This window comes from Alosa sapidissima, chromosome 14, assembly GCF_018492685.1.
Source record: "Alosa sapidissima isolate fAloSap1 chromosome 14, fAloSap1.pri, whole genome shotgun sequence".
NCBI lineage: Eukaryota > Metazoa > Chordata > Actinopteri > Clupeiformes > Clupeidae > Alosa > Alosa sapidissima.
This window is the reverse complement of record NC_055970.1, coordinates 18,028,783-18,048,278: the sequence shown is the minus strand read 5'-3', so window position 1 is coordinate 18,048,278 and position 19,496 is coordinate 18,028,783. Positions and strand designations below refer to the sequence as shown.

Genomic DNA, 19,496 nt, shown 5'->3' with positions numbered 1-19,496 from the left:
GTGGGGGTGGGGGGGTTGGGAGGTTACATTAATGATTAAGAAACATGAGACTTCCTAGCAGAATAATGATTTAGAATAATATGATGATGCGAATTTACAAGAACAGTTAACCAGATATTTTTGACCACACACACACACACCACACACACACACACACACACACACACACACACACACACACACACACACACACACACAAAGAAAAAGAGAAAACAACTGCCTAGAAAGAAAAAACCCTGAAAATGTAGCAACAGTTTCTAGGTGTCAGTTTGAAACAAAGCAAGCAGATTTGCTCATGGGAAACAGCAGCAGTGAGGTTTCCGAGGCTCCAGCATCTGTTTGCGAGCGTCTCTGTGCAGATGCCATACCGTGAGAAGCAGTGTGTACGCAGGGAAAGTGTTTGGACAACAACTCTGAAAATGTCCGTGACCAAGAGTTCCCATCCCCTGCTCTTTCATTATGATCACGACCATTACTGCCATCACTGCTGATGTTGTTTATCTCTTCCATTGCTCAGATGCGTCAGTGCTTAGCGGGAAACAGAAGTAACATCTTTCTAGACGCTACCACTGCTGCCACCTTCTTTTGAGAGCAGGATGTGTTCAGTGTGTGGTGACTGGATGAGCAAACGTAAAGGCTGGTATACAAGGTATAGAGACTCTATACAGTCTATATCAGACCTTTCCATCAACATTTTTCAATGATTTACCATCTTTGTAACGTTTCACAGAGCTGTAAAAGTCCAGCTTGAGAAAGTAAAAGTCCTACCGTGTATTAGTTCTACCTGTACAGGCGATTTCACCAATTAGGTGATCTACCTGGCTGAGGAGCTGTGGCAGTTAGAATCACCTGGTTTAGTGAATGGTTTGGAACAAATGTGGAAGGATTTTTACTTTCTGAAGCCGGACTTTTTACACCTCTGACGTATCGGAGCCCGAGCCCTCCCTCAGACAGCAAAGGCCGTCACTGCCCCGGCACTTCTGTTAAGGGAGACGCAGAGGCTGGGCAGGCCCCTTGACCGAGTCTCTTCTCTCTTCAGCACCTTAAAACTCAGCTCAACCCCAGCTGCTACAGTGTCAGAGTGGTTGCTGACACTCTGAATCTAAAATTGTTCATAGACAAATGCACATGCTTTTTTTTTTTTTTTTTTTTTTTCAGTCAAACTGTCACAAACATACGCATTATAGACCCCACGCATAAAAAGAATAGAAAATAGCCCTAATTTGAAATAAATAGAGAGATAGAGATAGAGATAGAGATAGAGATAGATAGATAGATAGATACTTTATTGATCCCCAGGGGAAATTCAAATAAATCACAACAAGCAAAGTGAAAGGCACAGGGATACCGGGTATCGCTAATTTCACTGACACAAAGCAGAGCAAAATCCAATCATTGCCACACCCACTATTTACTCAACAAATGGGCTGAGTAATTAATGATTGTGTCCATTAAGTCATTAGCCATACATTATTAATGTTCATATGGAGCTCAGTAACTAGTCTATAATGTTGCCGATCAATGAAAGTAGGACCATATAAATTAAAATGTATATACACATAATGACATACTATACTACTAAAGTATATAATGACATCCGATTCATTTTATAATACTGCAATAGGTGAATATTCATTTTTTTTTTTTTTTTATTTATTTACACTTCTATCAGAATGCTACTACTACTTAACGTCCAGGACATAGCTGGACAATGGAGTAATGTTATCATAAAATGGACCATTTTAGTTAGATTGATGGCATGTGATAAAAGCTGCACTTGGCAACATCCTGTTCATAGAACAGGTACCTCAAATGATTTCATGTGGAATGCAGCATGCGTCTTCACTGAGCTCTATTCATACGCCTGAGTAATATAGCAAATTTGCAACTCTAAGTGTTAAAGGGATAGGAATCCTAATTTGTGAATCGTTCAGACCATTAAATACAACTAAATAAAACCTTTTACTATTTGAGGCTGTAAAAAAGAACAGCTTTATGGCGGGACATTACAAATCTCATGACTGTATTGTGGAAAAATTCTGACACTAGCCAGTACTGGCCTTTCTGGTGATGGGCTTGATAGACTCACGCGGCAGTAAACAACAGCTTTATGGTCATTCAGCTAAGCCCAAATATAGATAAAGCCATCACCCCCAACCCCAACAGACATGATTACAACAAGAGGGTGACTAAAGCACATTTGTGTTTTTATGATCACACAAACGTCATAAAGCAAAGCAGCACTAAACAAGGGGAAAAACATGACCAATTTGCCAAATCCCAACAGCAGTCTGATCTCCAAACATGGCCTAGTGGTTGTGGTCATGCCGCACTGAGGTTTTGCGACTGTGTGAACACCACTCCTGTTTTGCTACCTTGTGTCTGCACAACGGCTACTTATCTCCTCACGCTTGGTCATAGACCTTTGAAAGAAACACTAACAATAATAATAAATTGATAAGTGACAAAAGGTCAAGTCCCGCAATTACAGTGGACATGCGCTCTGGGCCTGGGCTGGGAAAGCACAATTACTCAGGACTGCTGGCTGCAAATCCATGCCACATGTGACATTTGAAACCTCACACAGGAGTGTCATTGTGGTAAGTGAAGTGTAGGCTTGAAAGTGGCCACAATGAACGCAGCCAGGGACGCGGGTGGTGGAGGGCCTCTCAAATAGTGTCGACACATCCAGAGCCCCATAATAACAAAGCATCCACTGAAAATAGGCCCGACCGGCGGCTCTGTAAACACAACTAGTTATGATCGTGGCTGGAAATGGCCGTGCTGAAAACATGATTACACCTCTGCTTGCATAAATTACGAGGATGTAAAAGATGCCAGTGATGCAAAACCTCAAGAAAAACAAACGTGTCCAGGAATAGAAAGAGCAACTGTATGAATGGCCTGAACTTTGGGAATTCTATTAAGTACAATCCAGCAATAAATTGTGAATTAAACTGAACTGTTGAAAATCTAAAAACATTCCCCTCTCTTAAAAAAAACACCTACCATTAAGATAGGATTAAATCTCCGATGTTTGGTTTGTGATGTGGTGAACATGATGATGAAAGCATACCTACACCATCTCATCTCTATATCTAAATCGTTAACACATCCATTGTGACATGTCACACGCCCAGGCTCTTGCTGTTTCAGTATGAGTGGAGTTCAGTATGAGATCTCTGTGTATTCCCTTTGAGTTCAAATCTGTCACTTAATGACAATAATGGGAACAGCATATGTTTGTTTTTATGGCTCTCACTGCAGTGGTTATGAAGTAATGGGTTCCGAAGCTTCAAGTAATACTTTCGAACCCACAAGCAATTTTTTTTTCATACCTAGCTGGAAAAAATGAAGGGGAACATGAAGAGATATATCGATAGTAAATCTGTTGACAACACCCACTCCATGGGTTTTTACCAGGCAAAAGATTCTGATTGCAGATCTTTCCCTAAAATGGAAAGTATCACATGCTAACCTGTGAGCGTCAAGCTACAGAGATGGCAAATGGAATTTTCACCAAAGGATCAAAAACATATCTGTTGTATTTTCTACACCTAAACCGCATGTCAACTAGGTTTTTGTACCATACAAAAATCTTAATAATACATTTAAAATATGTTAACATTACCACATATCGTCACTTCTGTTGAATTTGATTGGCCTGTTAACTTGATAAATATATTCTTTAAAAATTATGGCCAAGACAGACACCACATTCGTCACGCTGGATTGCTACAGCCTGTATATGACAAACATGCATTCATCCATTTCAAACATGCTGGAGTAATTTCCCACAGACACATTCACAGGATTCTTCCCAGTGCTGTTGGTGAGACCCTGAGGCTGCTGCTGTTGTTGGGGATGGGGTTGTTTTGGTGTGTAGTCAGCACGCCTAGTCTGCCTCCCAACCACACCGAGCCATTGATGAAACTCCAATCATGTCATCGGCCAATCAGCATAGAGGACTCCTCGCCGCCAAGTGCATAGTCTAAGAGAGGTTACCCCACACACATGCTCCTAAGAACTGCGTGATTATCCTACCACGGAGATCCAAACCCCTCATCACTATGGCAACTGCACACACAAGCATGGCTGTCTGGAGCGATACACGCGGACCTCAGTATGGTGGGCTGAAATTACACTTTTTTTTGATAAAACGCTGTGGTTTACTTCTGGATAACACTTGAGACGCCGATTCCACTTTCCCTCTTACTGATGACAAACAGTGAACATAGGAATATTATCTAACTTTACTGTAATCTAGTTACAATCAAAACACAGTCCACAGCCTGAAAGCACCACATGAATAAATAAACTTTAACTTTTATACTATGAAGATTACAAACATAACCCTGTAATTTCTTATTTTAGTGGTGGCATCCCAGTGATAGTGGGAAGTATTTCGGCTTTGAAAAGCAGCTCTCTTACAATAATGACTTTAATCCACTTAACTCTGAGTGCCACTGGTTTTACATTGTCTCACTTTTGTACACATACAGTAGGATCTGGGTCAGCTTAAGTAATGCTGCTATAATATTCAGGGTTGGAAGTCTTCCTTAAAAAATGTAGGTCAAAAGAGAGAGGGAGGGAGAGAGAGAGGGAAGGAGGGGGCTGTACAGCTGCTCTGCCCGATGCAGTTCATGCAGAATAATTCAACAGCACATCGTTCCATTCAAATAAAAACACATTAAAAATGATTGCGGAGACAGAAAAAAAATGATGAATGGAAGTTCTCCTTCATTCCTTGTGCTGTTGCTTCTATAGCGGGGGAGAAGCAGCACGCCCTCCTCAGATGGGGACAGATGCAGCTTCAACAGGGCAAGAGTTTGGGTAAGGCAACACTCAGCATCTCTGCATAGTGCTCCTTGAGCACATACACAGAGTACACAAGAAGCCTGCTGGGAATGCTGCATTAAAAATGTATACTGAATAACACGTACACACACACACACACACACACACACACACGCACACGCACACGCACAAACACACAGACACACACTTCACAACCATGAAGGCTTACATCTGCAACAAGCTCTTGGCCCAGTTGTTGTGGGTGTAGAGCATGTGTGTGTGTGTGTGTGTGTGTGTGTGTGTGTGTGTGTGTGTGTGTGTGTGTGTGTGTGTGTGTGTGTGTGTGTGTGGTAGTGGGGGGTGTAGAGTGTATGTGTAGTATGACATCCGACAGCAGGTGGCAGCATCTAGGCAGGTGAGATGCTATGCCTCATTAAAGATGCTCCTTTGCAGACGGGGCCCAAACACATCTCCTCTCCCTCCTCCAACTCCTCCTCTTGACAGCTTGTCTCTCTCTCCCTCCATCTCTCTCTCTCTCTCTCTCCCCTTCTCTCCCTCTGCCACACAGCTAATGGCAGGCCCTTGCAATTATGGCTTGGTTGCCTGACAGGAAAAGTGGATGGCTGGTGGAATTCTGTGGGTTTCTGCACGCTTTGGAGACCTGAGGAAGCAGAGCTGAGGAGGAGGCTTGAGATCAGCTCAGGTCAGAGCGAGAGAGGGGGGGGGGGGGTTAGGTGGGTGGTTGTGTGTGTGTGTGTGTGTGTGTGTGTGTGTGGGGGGGGGGGGGGGTTCGGGCGTTTACGAAAGGCTGCCTGGAGCTGAGAGCTGGCAGCAGCGGCGACGACGGTGGTGGCAGGAGCAGCGGAGAGGGAGGGAGGGTGGGGTGTGGTGCGGGGTAAGAATCGGGAAACCAGCTCCAAAGAGACTGAAGGAGGAATTACGAAAACAAACAAATATAACCTGGCCCTATCCACTCCAGTGGTGAACTGTCACCTTTACTATCTGCCTGGGGGAGCACTGGCCAAGTAATGAGGGAATTAGTGGTCATGGAAAGAAATAGGATCGTAACAGTAATCAAGTTCAAAAATAATCCTGATTTGGGGAAACGGCATAATATAGAGCAGAATAAACAACAATATGTGACCGCTGGAAACACAGTGCACTTAACAGTCAGAACAGCCCTCGTCTTTTTATCACGGAACAGTGAGCCCAACCATACAAACACAACAGTCAAGAGATCTGGCCAGTTTAAAAAACAATAATGCAAGCCTTGAAAAGAACAGGCAAAACCAAAGGAAACCATTATGGGTATCTTATCACAACAACCATTTGTAACATTTACAGAGTACAATTCCAAATCTGCTTTGCTGTGTTTTCCAAGAACACGTTTTAGCATTCTGTATTTGGCCTACCCTTAAGCATAAGAAGCAATGTGGCTATTGTATAACATTGTGCTGACTTGACCCCTGATCTCTATTCACACGTGTTCCACAGGCCAGGCTATTAAACCAGTACAGAGAGCAATAATGGCTCCCACCCATCCTCTCAGCTTCCGCTGGACGGCTGCTTCCAATGACTCCACTCTGTGCACATGCACCACTGTCACCCTGGCCTTTCAAGTCACAAGTCATTTTGGATCCGTAATCACATTAGCATGTTGCAGTTCAGCACGCGTCCGACAAAGCCACTGAACTGAGCCACGGAGATTTATGAGGCAAGTACAGTAAGTGGCGGAACTCATTTAAGACTGTGTGTGTGTGTGTGTGTGTGTGTGTGTCTGTGTCTGTGTATGCGTCTCCCACCCCAATGAAAAAGCAGGCTAACCCTCAGCTACATCAATCCATCATGTAAGATGCATCAAGCCCTGGAGCTTGCCGTTTGGGTCCATTTGCTTTGATGGGGAAAAAATGGAAAACAGGCGATCAAGGAGGACGGGCCGGCCACAGACAGGTACTGTCTGGCAGAACTGGAGATGTTGAGGCGGACGCAGACACTTTACAGTGGCGAGGCTGGGGGAACAGCTTCCCTTGAGGAAAAAATAGCAAAAAAAAAAAAACAGTAGGTGCCCCCATCAGAGAAATAAGGCACTTCAGCATGTCCCTGCTGAGCAAAGACCAGAATTATTTAGTTTTAAATCAGCCCGACATGTTAGTGAGACTGTTAGCGTCAACGGGATCCACCCGCTTGCTTTCGCTGAGAGAAATGGGGTCTTTCAAGAGCAGAAGGATGTCAGAAACCACAGACATATTTTTTTTTTCTCCCACACCGCCACCCTAGCCCATCCCCTTTCTCAACACGACGGCTCTCCAGAACAAAGGCGGTGTTCTGCTGGCGGCCAAGGCCGGGTGGCCGGTCAGCAGTGAGCCGAGTAAACACGCCGACTACTCCATCTAGTGTCTGCCCTACAGACCCTCGCCGATGACTCATGCTGAAGAGAGGGAGGGGAGGGATGGGGAAGGGGACTCGATGGAAATGCAAGCAAGAGCGTCTTCTCAAAGAAGTGTTTCACTCAACTCAGTCAGAACCACAAAGTCTTGGCTTTCTATAGCAGCCAGAATTAAATTCAAATCCCTTGCTGGATCTGCACCTTGCTACAGTATCTTAATTATATGATCCAGCTCTATGTTCACGACTCCCCCACTGCGGTCCACTGATGAGCGTCTACTGCGTCGGCCTTCCACCAACACTAAGAGGTCACAGTCAGGAATCGTTTCTTCTATGATGCCTTGTTGGTGGAATGAATCACCTAATGCTCTTTGTTCTAGCAATAGTTTTGGGATCTTCAGAAAGTGCCTAAAGACTAACAAAGTCATTCTCCTTACAAAGTCTCGATTTGAATATGTTTACTGTAATTCATATTCTGTTCAAATTGACTTCTAAAATTGGCATTTTTTATTTAGGCTACATGATTTTACTTTAAACTACTAAATTTAATATTACCGGTAATGTAATGTTTATTGATGTCATTGTAAGTTGCTTTGGACATTGTGTCTGCTAAGAACTATAAACATCTACTGAGACCTCCTAGAGATGTGTATTTTCACATCTCCTGTCTGTATTTTCTTTTTCAAGATAAAGATTAAAAACACACAAAAAAAAATTCTGCACAAGTTTTGGCAGCCCTGTGGAAATGAGAGATTTAGTTGACTTTTCAAGTGAGAAAAGTAGATATAGCCTCTGCAATAAATCTTTTGTTGTGAACAACTCCAGTTTAGCATGAGATTACAAGCCCAGAATCGAGTCCTGCCACTATCATATCTCATTATTTCCATCATCCCCGGCATCAGCCGGCAGACTGATCCTGGATCAAAGCTGCCATGTGTCTCAGTGTGTGTTTGCCAGTGTGGGCAGCTGGCGGCCGGCGCTGGAATGAGAGGGCCGATGGCACTGGGGCTGGATGTGGGGAACGGCTGGATGTGGGCAGCGCTGGGCCCGGCCTCACAGGCCCCCTTTCCCCAGTACGCCCCTGCCCCTGCTCCAGCACCTGCTGCAGATCAAAGGCCACTGGCTCACTTTAAAACATCCGGGAGGCGGGCCAACACACGCCGCATGCAGCCACCGCCACCACCTGCACCTGCACCCAGGCTCAGCTGGGCGACTGACACGTCTGACTCATGGAGATGTCTCAATTCATGGTTGCATACTCATAAATGCAAATATACCACACACACCCACACACACACATTCCACAACAAAGTATGCTTATGTTGTACACAGACACAGACACACACACACACATACACACATACACACAAACACATATAGAGGACACAAATATAACAGGAAGGATTTCATGAAGCAAAAATGTAAATAATCACTGAGTCAGTCTGGCAGGAGTAAATGAGCTCTGTTGTTATTGGGCCCGGGGAGTGTGGAGAGACAGACAGGGCTGCTGAAGTGGGAGACGTGGGAACTGAATGAGACCGCAGGGGCACACAGGGACAGGGACGAGGACCCTAGGAGGCTGTCTGAGCCGCGGGGCGCACACAGATCACTCACGTACCTCTGCTTGTTCTGCGGCAGCGACCTGGAATCCACGGCGAACATCTTCGACACAAACACAATAACCGGGGCCGCATCTTCGTTGGAGCACTCCAGGAAGGCTTTCAAGGAGGAGGATGAGAAGAGAGAAAAAAGAAAAAAAGAGAAGACTGTGAAGAAATCAAACAGAATGAGAAACCACGGCATTCTCCGAGCTTTCTATTAGGTATGCGCAGGCGGCAAACATTTCGCCTTCACGGCTGTTTTTGTGACTGTAGCCCAGCATGAGCACTGGACAGTGGAGGGGAATATCAATGTGAGACCGCGCGCACATGGAGGTGAATCTGTAATAAACCCAAATGAATGTCGTAAAGAGGGGAAATAATACATTTGATGCCAGTTCAAATAGAACACGGGCTCTCCTGCCAACAATGCAGCCTGCAGCCAGCTAACATGAGCCACGGGGTGCTGCCTGAACACTAAGCAGGGTGAGAGGAGAGGGGACTGGGGAAAAACAAATGGGAGTCGGGGGGTGAGAGAAGCCTCTGGTGGATGAATCTGGAGTGCTTTGGAAAGACGCAGCGCCTGCCAATATCGCAACTTATGGCCAGATTCCGAAGTTGCCTCGGTGGATGGAATTTCGCATGGGGGTCTAATGAAATAGAAAGGCTAAAGGAAACATAAATACCGTCATAAAAGTCCAACATGACACGAGGCCTACTCCATGAGACCATGAAAGCGCTGGTCTCATGCCCCCCAACCCCCCCGCTCCCACCCCCAAACTCTCTCTCCAGAAAAAGATCAAACAACCTCTCTCACACAGGTGCTGGATACCAATCCAACCTCCTGCTGGGGCAGCCAATGAAAATCACTCAGCGTGAATTCTATGACAATGCACTCCGACTACATTTTTGCATCAACAGTGCTGAGTTAATTAAAGCTATACGCACATACGCATCTGTGATGTGGATATTTACTTAGAGATGAACTGGCTCTGAGTGTAAGAAATGAATTACTGGTAAATGATATTGCATCTCATCATGTGCATGACAATAAACTTCACCCTTGAACCTTGACCCTTAAAGTTGAATAGCTTTGGGGGCTGACCTCTCTTGAGCTCCTGGGTCTGTTCGGGCAGCGAGTCGAAGCGGCGCGCTCCCACGCTCATCAGCTTCTCCACGCGCTCGGCCGCCATGTCCAGGGGGCTGGGCAGCTTTTCACACACCATGGCTGCGGGGCATCGCTGTTAAGGAGCTTCAACCAGGAGCCACGGCCAACACACTTACCGCCGAAACGACAGGACACACGAGCAGTCGGAAACAAAATAACATGGACACAGCAAGCTGCGTTAAATTATGATTATGACCATACCAGCATTTCCATACATAAAAACACACACACACACAGACACACACACACACAGACACACAGACACACACACACAGACACACACACATACATAAAATGCATTTTGGATTGGATTTAATGGTAACAAAAAGAAAGTGCAATGACTAGCAGGCATTGGCCACATATGGAACAGCTTAATGAAGTGACTCATGTGAGAGGAAGGATACAGAGCACCGCCTGGGACAGTGGCAGCCACTGGCTGCAGATCGCGCTCAGGAGCACTTTGGGGTCCGAGTGGCGGAGGTCACGGGCGGCCACCTTCACCCCTAGAGAGGTCACCACCTTCTCCACCTTTTCCTTGTCTCTGTGGACACAGTGAGATTGTCAGGTGTGGTGACAGCGCCCCAGAATAAAAAAAAAAACAAAACAAATGAGGCTTTGAGTGACATATTACTGGCCATTTATAGCGCACCTTCTTGTGATGACAGCGTCGTACAAACTCCAGATGTTGTCAAGGACAAGCTGTACGAAAAGAGCCTTTTTCCCTTTGGACTGTGAAGGGAGACGGAGAAGAAAGCCGTCAATGTCCAGCAGCTGTTCAAACAGACTCAGTCAACATACATCATATTACAGGGGTACGTACGAAACCCAGGAAAAGTGATATCTTGTGTGTGTCAATAAAAAGACAAACGCCAATCACACAGAGCCTTCCAGAACCACATATGTGCAAAAGCCAAAGCCCACAGTCTGCCATTTCGACTTCTGTCAGGAGGCTGGACATTAATTGCCAATGGAAAATGGCTGGCATTTCTAGAGCCAGCACTTCTGTAGTCAGTCACGCGTTCCTAAAGCTCTTTACCAGTAAAATCTTATTCACCCCGCTCACAGCTGAGGCAGCCTATTCAAGAGCAGTGTTTGGGAGTGTTTGAGGTTGCGCGCATTGCGGAAAGACACCCTGACATGAGGTCAGGGCAAACTAGGGTCTTACTGGGAGCCCACTGATTACTGGTTCTGCATTCAACCTCTTCATTTGAAGCTGCCTACTGCCAGCACAAAAATATCTCTCTAGGTTGCTCATCCACGCAACTCAACTGACATACTGAAAATCAATGGGAGTGTGAGGGGGTCAAGTGTACAGGCGTACAGGCGTAAAGGCTGCCGACCGTGTTGATTGATTGGTCTGGAGGAGACGTGACATCTGACAACCTTGCTCGCCGGTCATTACTGTACAGTTCTAACAGGCGTGCAAATGTGGTTGTGTTTATCCTGCAGAGTTCTGTCAGGAAACTCATTTGTGTCTCTGACACCCACTGAAATCGAATACACAATGAAACCTACCAATGCATGTGAGAAAGCTCATTATAACTCTGGATCCATTACAAAACACAAGAATTATATATATATATATATATATATATATATATATATATATATATATATATATATATATATATATATATATATATATATATATATATATATATACACACTAATGACTAAAATAAGCAGCCAACTTGCATATCCATTACAGGGAAGTGTTAATGCAGATATTCGGCCATGCAAGAAGCAGCACATCAAGGTCGATTATATCTAGTTTGGGCTGGCCGTCTGAGATACAGTAGGAAATGCCCCTCCTGTCAGAAAGTAACAGCAGCAAGAGAGCGCTCCTACCTAAGCTGCTGTATGGGGGCTCAGACTGTGGGGGTGGGTGGGTGCAGCGGAGCGGTGGAGAGAAGTGTGTGTGTGCGTGTGTGTGTGTGTGTGTGTGCGCATGTATGTATGTATGTATGTATGTGTGTGTGTGTGTGTGTGTGTGTGTGTGTGTGTGTGTGTGTGTGTGTGTGTGTGTGTGTGTGTGTGTGTGTGGGCGCCCGCCCACCCGCAGGCATCTTCCCACTCAGTGAAGAGGCCAGTGAGTGTGTAAAGAGGAGTCCACTTCCATAGTGAAGTCGGCGTTACTTTACATTCATTACGGCTGTAGATGGCACTTGAAGCAGTGAGCCAGCATCAGCGGCAGCGCCAAACCACTCGAGATTGCCAGCACAGCGGGGGGACCTGGGCGCAGCCAGCTCCTCTCTGATAGGCTGTGGGTTACAAAGCCATCCACTTCCACGGCACACACCACTTCAAACTCACCAGGATGGGGACCATAAAGAGGTAAAAACGCCAACCTGACTCCAACTGGGTGAACTTCAGAGTATTACAGACGTAGGTGTACCACTGTTATGCCTACACGCCTAAAACACTTCCCTGGTGCCTTTATGTTGCCATACTATATCAATGTAGGGTCAATGTCATTGTTGTGGATAATAAGTAAGTATAAGTATAAGTTTGTATACTCTTTTGATCCTGTGAGGGAAATTTGGTCTCTGCATTTATCCCAATCCATGTATTAGTGAAACACAAACAGCACACAGTGAACACACAGTGAGGTGAAGCACACACTAACCTGGAGCAGTGAGCTGCTTGCTACAGCGGCGCTCGGGGAGCAGTAAGGGGTTAGGAGCCTTGCTCAAGGGCACTTCAGCCGTGGATGTGGGCATAGCAGAGCAGTGCTCAACCACTTCCCCCGCCCACATTTTTCCTACTGGTCGGGGATCGAACCGGCAACCCTTCGGCCCGAAGCCCTAACCAGTAGCCCGTGGCTGCCCCACTAATACCAAATAACCCTCGAGTTAGTTAACAGAACAATACTGTTTACGATGAGGCATTACACCATTTACCTGAGCTCCCTTCATGATCCTCTTGGCTTTGAGATTGAGGTAGTAGTCTCCCCACAGTGTCTTGAGCAGCACATCGGAGCGGATGCCCATTTTCTGACTGTACATCTGGGCAAACTGATGGATGCTAAAACAGAAAGCAAAGATATGTGCGTCACCACCCCAACACCATTATCTTAGACCTGGTCAGCGTGATCTCTCGTCGGACTGAATCATGCCTTAACCCACACAAATGTCTACCCAGCGGCGGCCTTCTAAACTTCGGCTCCAGGCTACCGCCATGTGTTCATTAGTGCTTACTGGAGACGATAACGAGGCAAGAATTAACTCTGACCACCTCCTCGAGCGCGGCTGCTCAGTTAGCGGTGCCACTGACTCATGTGTGTGCGTGGGAGGCGAGAGGAGACATGTCTGCCACCTCCACGCTGCCAAGACCACATTCATCAAAACGTCTACCATTCATACCAAAGCTGTCATCAGGCAAAGCCACTGAATGGCCCTTGGAGACAGAAAAAAAAAATCCTCAAGACTTTTTGAAGTCTTCTCTACTTCTAGCAGGATCGCTAGTCTCCCAAGGGGGTGGGGGAGGGGGGGGGGGGGTTGAGGAGGAGGAGAAGGAGGAGGGGAGCAGGCAAATTGTCTTGGATGTATGACATTACTCGTAACTTAATTGCCATATTTATAGTCTTGCTGTAATCAAAATGACAGAGACAGGCTTTTATAAAAAATTAGATCTCTTTGTTCTTCCCATCCATGTGTCATCTTCATAGTCTACCTAGAATGGGCCCACACACAGACGGTGCAGTAGAGAAGCCTGCCTCTCTCTCTCTCTCTCTGTCTGTCTCTCTGTCTGTCTCTCTCTCTGTCTCTCTCTCTGTCTCTCTCTCTGTCTCTCTCTCTGTCTCTCTCTCTCTCATTATGCAAGCCCCTCTCCAGCTCCAGCCAGCTAAATGAGCCGCTCCGGCTGCCTCGCGCTGACCTCGATTGAAGCAGCCCAGCCCGCCGCTCCTCCGCTCCGCTGGCTAAAATAAAACGCTGCCCTCGTGTACCATACACAGGCTCGCTGCTTAAAAAGTTTTTAGTTACTTAGACAAAAATGGAGTCCATTAGTGTCCTCTGCTTGTGCGTGTCCATCCATAAGGGCTTTTATCTGTCTGTTAGTGGAAATGCTTAATTGTACTTGAAAATGAAGAGGAGGGAAACGAAAGTGCCAAATTCACTTGATGATAAATAACAGAGAAAGCATAGCACTACCCTCAGCTCTGAGTACCATCTTCAAATCCAACACTAAAAGGGTAATACTAAAAGTGCTACAATATTTTGGTAAGGACTTTAGTCTCTGCCATCGTGTGTGCTTTTTCACCTTCATTAGTAAATGTAACAAAGCTCTTGTGCACAAATAAGCATAGTATTACCACATCTGGCGCTACAGATACACCTACATTTAAACTAAATCTATAACAATAAGATCAGTGGAGTTTCAACCTGGCATCTCTTTGCCAAGAGCTCCACCTTGTGGATCTTTTGGAAATGACTACACCATGCACAGAACTGAAGATAATATTTCACAATCAGTATCAAGTAGGGAGGGAGAACACACCTATTCCTGATGAATGCCTGATGAATGCCTGCATATCCGGTTGTTAAGTCATGATGCAATAATGTGCAGATCATTCTTTTTTTTGGTCCAACTGCTCTCAAAGCCGCTCATTCTCCATAGAATAAAATAAACATTTTTCTTTTTTCTCAGAGTAGCCTTTAAGACAATTGTCATCCTATTACTCACTTGTTGCCTCAACCTGATAAAATCCTATTTTTCTTAGAGGCCTGGACCTTAGCCTTGATTATATCATCTGGCTGCACAGGTCCAGTAATTATTCTATTAGAGGTAAGTGATTTAGCTTTACCCTCACTAAAATGAAGGTGACTGTGAATGTGGTAAATGTTTTTGGACGAAAAAGCTGTGAGGCCCGCGATGTCGGACTTAACAACCGGATACACCCAGATGTGTAAGGAAGTACATACCAGAAGCCCCATCCATCTATGGCGCTGGCAAACACCACGTTGCCTTGGTCAGGGGAGAAGTAGAGATGCGAGTCATCCGTCTCCTCCAGGCCGGCGCTCCAGTCGTACACCTGCTCCCCGCTGCTGTTCTCATTGACCGCAGGCTGCTGGGCCTGGGCTTGGGCCTCCGCCTCCTTCTCCGCTCGCTCCTCCAGCACTTTGGACGTGAAAAGGGATCCGGTCACAGCGTTGACCTGGAGCGTGGAAGAACACAAGAAGCCGTTGAGAGGTTACTGATGGGCGATTACGTTTCAAGTAGTGGGCTGACTCAGATGGGGAAACAAGCAATTCCGACCTGTTCCAATATTTTCTTCAGATGTGTGTGGGCTTCTTGTGCGGTGAGTTTCAACTCCACAATGAGTCTGTCAATTTTATTGATCACTAGAACAGGGCGGATGTTTTCCAGCCAAGCTTGCCGTAAAACTACTTGAGTCTGCAAAAGAGAAAATCGGGGGAGAAGTCAGAGATTAAAGTATATAACACTATTGCAATCCACTTTACTTTTATTTCACCAGAACAAAAATGACCTATGGTGTTAAACACAATGGTACATCCTGATATATATATATATATATATACACACATACATACAGTTAAGAACAAAATTATTCATTTAATAATAATCATTTAATTCAATATTCATTTAATGCTGATTTTCTCTTTATCAATATGTTTGTTCTGACTGAAAATTACACTGTCACATGCCAAAAGTTTGTAAGACAATGTGGGAGAAACATGGAATTTAAAAAAGAAGAGTTTATCTTTTTTTAACATTTTTGTGAAAATGAAAAATTATTTATATCCTTTTTCAATAATCTAAAGGAACGATTATTTGCCATCACTCTGGCCTTGTGCTCACTTTTTTGACGGATTGAGGTCTGGACTCTGGCTCTGCCACTCTAAAATGTTGATATTGTTCTCATTTAACCATTTCTTGCCTTGTTTGGCTGTATGTTTTGGATCATTGTGTGGTTTAATGGTCCAATGATGCCCATTGGGGCAGGTCTCTCGGCAGACTGCCTGATCTTTTCCACCAAAAATCTCAATGTAGCCCCTTGTTTTAGTGTTACCGTTTACTTTGAGAAGTTCACCAGGTTCCATTGTCTGAAAAACACCCAAAACTAATACATTTCTATAGCTATTCTCTACATTGTGGATGGTGTTTTGGTGGTTGAAATTTTTACTCCATCTCAAAATGGATAACTTGGTCATCTTGGATTCTGATAATGGATCCCTCTTCTCCAAACACGCACAACTCAGCTAAACCTTTATAAGGTTACCTGGACAAAGAATTTTGCTTTCACTGGATTGGATTTTTTGACCCAGGGACATGACCTGAGATTGGCTTAAAAAAAAAAAGCATTACATTCCAATGACACCATGTCCATTTCAATTGTGGGGGTTAGAAAAGTATTCTTTTGGGATGTTCTTCAACCAGGGAGACCTGGTGACCTTCTCAAAGTAAACGGTAACACTAAAGCAAGAGGCTACACTGAGATTCTGGAGGAAAAGATCACGTAGTGTGCCAAGAGACCTGCCCCAATAGGCATCATTGGACCATTAAACCATACAGTACAATGATCCAAAACATACAGCCAAACAAGGCAAGAAATGGTTAACAGAGAACAATGTCAACATTTTAGAGTGGCCCAGCCAGAGTCCAGACCTCTATCAGTCAAAAAAGTTAGCACAAGGCCAAAGTGATAGCAAATAATCGTTCCTGCCTCAAAACCCATATTGCTGCTAAAAAGGTGCGGTCTACAATCATTGTAAAGACATGTGGGGTGTACTACGAATCTCGATTAGTGGGTTAGTGAGGTATGTTGCGCTCAAAGCCAGGCTATGCTGTGACACAAAAGTGGATCTGTTTTAGTGTCGCTATATCACCATGGTATCTTATGCTGTCAACCAAACCTGGTCGGAAGGAGGTTATGTGCTAAATTATAGCTCAAATCGTGTAATCTACCGCACACTGACCAATCAATTGTCTTAAAAACGAAGTTCTCACATGTAGGATTCTGTCATATATTTTACAGGTGGAGCTCCGCCTCTACTAACATTTTGGATCTCGAATGTGCTTTAATAGTGCTGTGTGTTATTTAAAAAGGGTATGAATAATTTTGGACATGCCATTTTTCATAAATATGTTAAAAAAGATAAAAATTATTTTTTTTTTTTTGTCTTACCATGTCATTGTTTTTATATTATTGATTGAATGGACATTATTGTTTTATTATTGCTTTTCCCCTCATTTTAATTGCTTATTGTATTAGGCTGTTGATTGAATTGATATTGTTGTTTATTATTACTATTCTCCTTATTATATTTGACCAACACTCTAATCTGTTCCCTGTTCAATTTTAAATATTATGTTGTTTTGTATTTGTGTGTCGCTTTGGACAAAGGCGTCTGCCAAATCCATAACCATAACCATAACATTACATTACATTTGGATGACGCATTTTTAACCAATTAAAGCAATTCTCTCAATAATTTTAGGCCAATTTGAGAACGGTAGAGTACAGTAAGAATAAGTGCATCAGTGAGTGCTATTTTTAAACAGTTGAGTGTGACAGTTGAAAACTTTGGATTGGCCTGAGCGTACCGGTGGCAGAGCTAGACGTCGTTCGTCTGAGGAGCGGAATGGTCTGGAGGTAGTGTATGTCTGTATGAGGGCATTCAAGTAGGTGGGAGCAGAACTGGAGACTACTTTGTAGGCAAGCGTTAGAGCCTTGAATTTGATGCGGGCCGCCATAGGTAGCCAGTGTAGCTGGATGAGCAGCGGGGTAACATTGCCCTTTTGGGTTGGTTGTAGACTAGGCCCGCCGCCGCGTTCTGGATCATCTAAAGGGGTTTCACTGTGCAGGCTTTCAGTACTGCATGGTTAATGCAAAACTATTACAAGATAGATCAGTCCTTAAATGTTAAAAGTTATATTGGTAAACTATGATAATGAGCAGTATTCCCAGGCACAAAACAGCAGGGTGGGTGTTGGAGGGAGATATTACATCGTGAGGTGTTGAGTATGCAGAGGTTCATATTGGGATTTTGTGATAAATTACCATTATTATTGACAACTAGCTGATTTAATTTAAGAGTTGTGGTGAAAGACTTTAGCACTGCAGCAATGGGAAACTTAAAAAAATGAATAAAAGAGGGAATTGACTAAACTAAAGCAACCATCAAGATTATTCTTTTATACTTTCCTAACCGTATGAATTTTATTTCTCAAAGAAGGCTGAATCTGTGCCGGTTTAATCTGCCCAACCACAGACCACAATCAGTAAGTGTCTAATACCTGAGGACACACTCCTTCCACTGCATCCACCACCACGATGGCTCCATCACAAAGCCTCACTGCCGTGGACACCTCCGAGGAGAAGTCCACATGACCCGGGGAGTCAATCAAGTTGATGAGGTATTCATTGTCGCCTAGACAGCCACAATAACACAAGCAAGCCTAAGTCAAAGGTTATCCATATAAAGTAGCACGACTAACATACTGACCGTTAACAGAAATAACTTACCAGAAGCATATTGTAATGAAATAGCACTGGACTTCATGGTTATCCCCCTGATCTGCTCATCCTCTCTGCTGTCCATGTACCTTAGCTGATTGTAAAATAAATACATTTTAAACAATAAAGGAGTATGCTGCAGAAAAATACTTTACTGGACCATTTATACTCTCTAAATTGGCAATCAAATGTAATGTGTGCAGTCATACATCTCCATCAAACAAAATTACCTTTCCTGCCAGGCGGCTTGATATGATACCATTGCTAGCAACCAAACAATCTGCCAAAGTAGTTTTTCCTGTAAAGAGAGTGCATGGAGTTAACTTAAATCTTTCAGGCTTCTAAATAGGTGATTTCTTACATTTTAGACACATTCAGACTCTTAATCCACTTACCATGATCTACGTGAGCTAAGATGCAAATGTTTCTTATGTTGGCAGTTTTCTTCTGCAACTGAATTATTTTTTCCAAAATCGTATGCCCCATTGTTCACTAACGTCACCTGAAAATCAAAACCACAGAATTAAGAAATCTACACCCACCCCTTACAAATGACTGACATTCATTACTATCATAGTCTGTAACTAAAGTTAACAAGTTGTCAACACAAATCCGGGTTTAACCATGCTTAATCCCAGAGCATGGATGTAATGAGCATTTCACACGACATTAAAGTATTGTTAATTTACTTTCTCCCCAACTTGTAGAATATGACCTGTCAGGCAGGCAGGCAGGCAGCAGCAAGCAGCATGACAATCAAGATAACATTGACGCTAGTTGTCAAATAGGCTAACTGGTTAGCTAACAAAACAATGCTAAGTCATTTAATCAGCGTTAAACTTCACCAAACTCTCCAGATGTTAGACAGGTAAAGCAGTGCATGGCTGAACATGTACAGTAACAATTTAATACAATATTATAAAAACTATGTGTCAGGTACGGACAGAACAACCAAACTCACGTTGTTTTCGCTTCCCAGGAAGTGACGGTATACAATTTGAACTTTAGCCTGTGCACGTCACACACAGCGTTTCCTAGAAACAGGCTATCCAAACGTTCCACGGTTGCT

At 44.2% G+C, this 19,496-nt stretch overlaps 1 protein-coding gene across 5 annotated transcripts in view; it reads right to left on the bottom strand.

Moving 5' to 3' along the window:
* Positions 1-19,472, bottom strand: part of efl1 (elongation factor like GTPase 1) — a 73,524-nt gene extending 54,052 nt beyond the window's left edge. For 4 of the 5 annotated variants that reach the window (XR_006022345.1, XM_042061875.1, XM_042061877.1 and 1 more), the window contains exons 1-12: positions 19,389-19,472; positions 18,823-18,929; positions 18,658-18,725; positions 18,437-18,521; positions 18,208-18,341; positions 15,205-15,342; positions 14,871-15,103; positions 12,849-12,972; positions 10,598-10,677; positions 10,353-10,489; positions 9,886-10,008; positions 8,801-8,900 (exon numbers count right to left, since the gene is read on the bottom strand). Coding sequence is in view for 4 of the 5 variants with exons in the window: in XM_042061875.1 (XP_041917809.1) it covers positions 8,801-8,900; positions 9,886-10,008; positions 10,353-10,489; positions 10,598-10,677; positions 12,849-12,972; positions 14,871-15,103; positions 15,205-15,342; positions 18,208-18,341; positions 18,437-18,521; positions 18,658-18,725; positions 18,823-18,913 (1,313 nt within the window). In the remaining variant the exon portion in view is untranslated. Of the gene's footprint in view, positions 1-8,800; positions 8,901-9,885; positions 10,009-10,352; positions 10,490-10,597; positions 10,678-12,848; positions 12,973-14,870; positions 15,104-15,204; positions 15,343-18,207; positions 18,342-18,436; positions 18,522-18,657; positions 18,726-18,822; positions 18,930-19,116; positions 19,368-19,388 lie in introns of those variants that run through there. The other variant, XM_042061876.1, reaches the window with a different exon arrangement.
* Between the last annotated feature and the right edge of the window lie 24 nt (positions 19,473-19,496).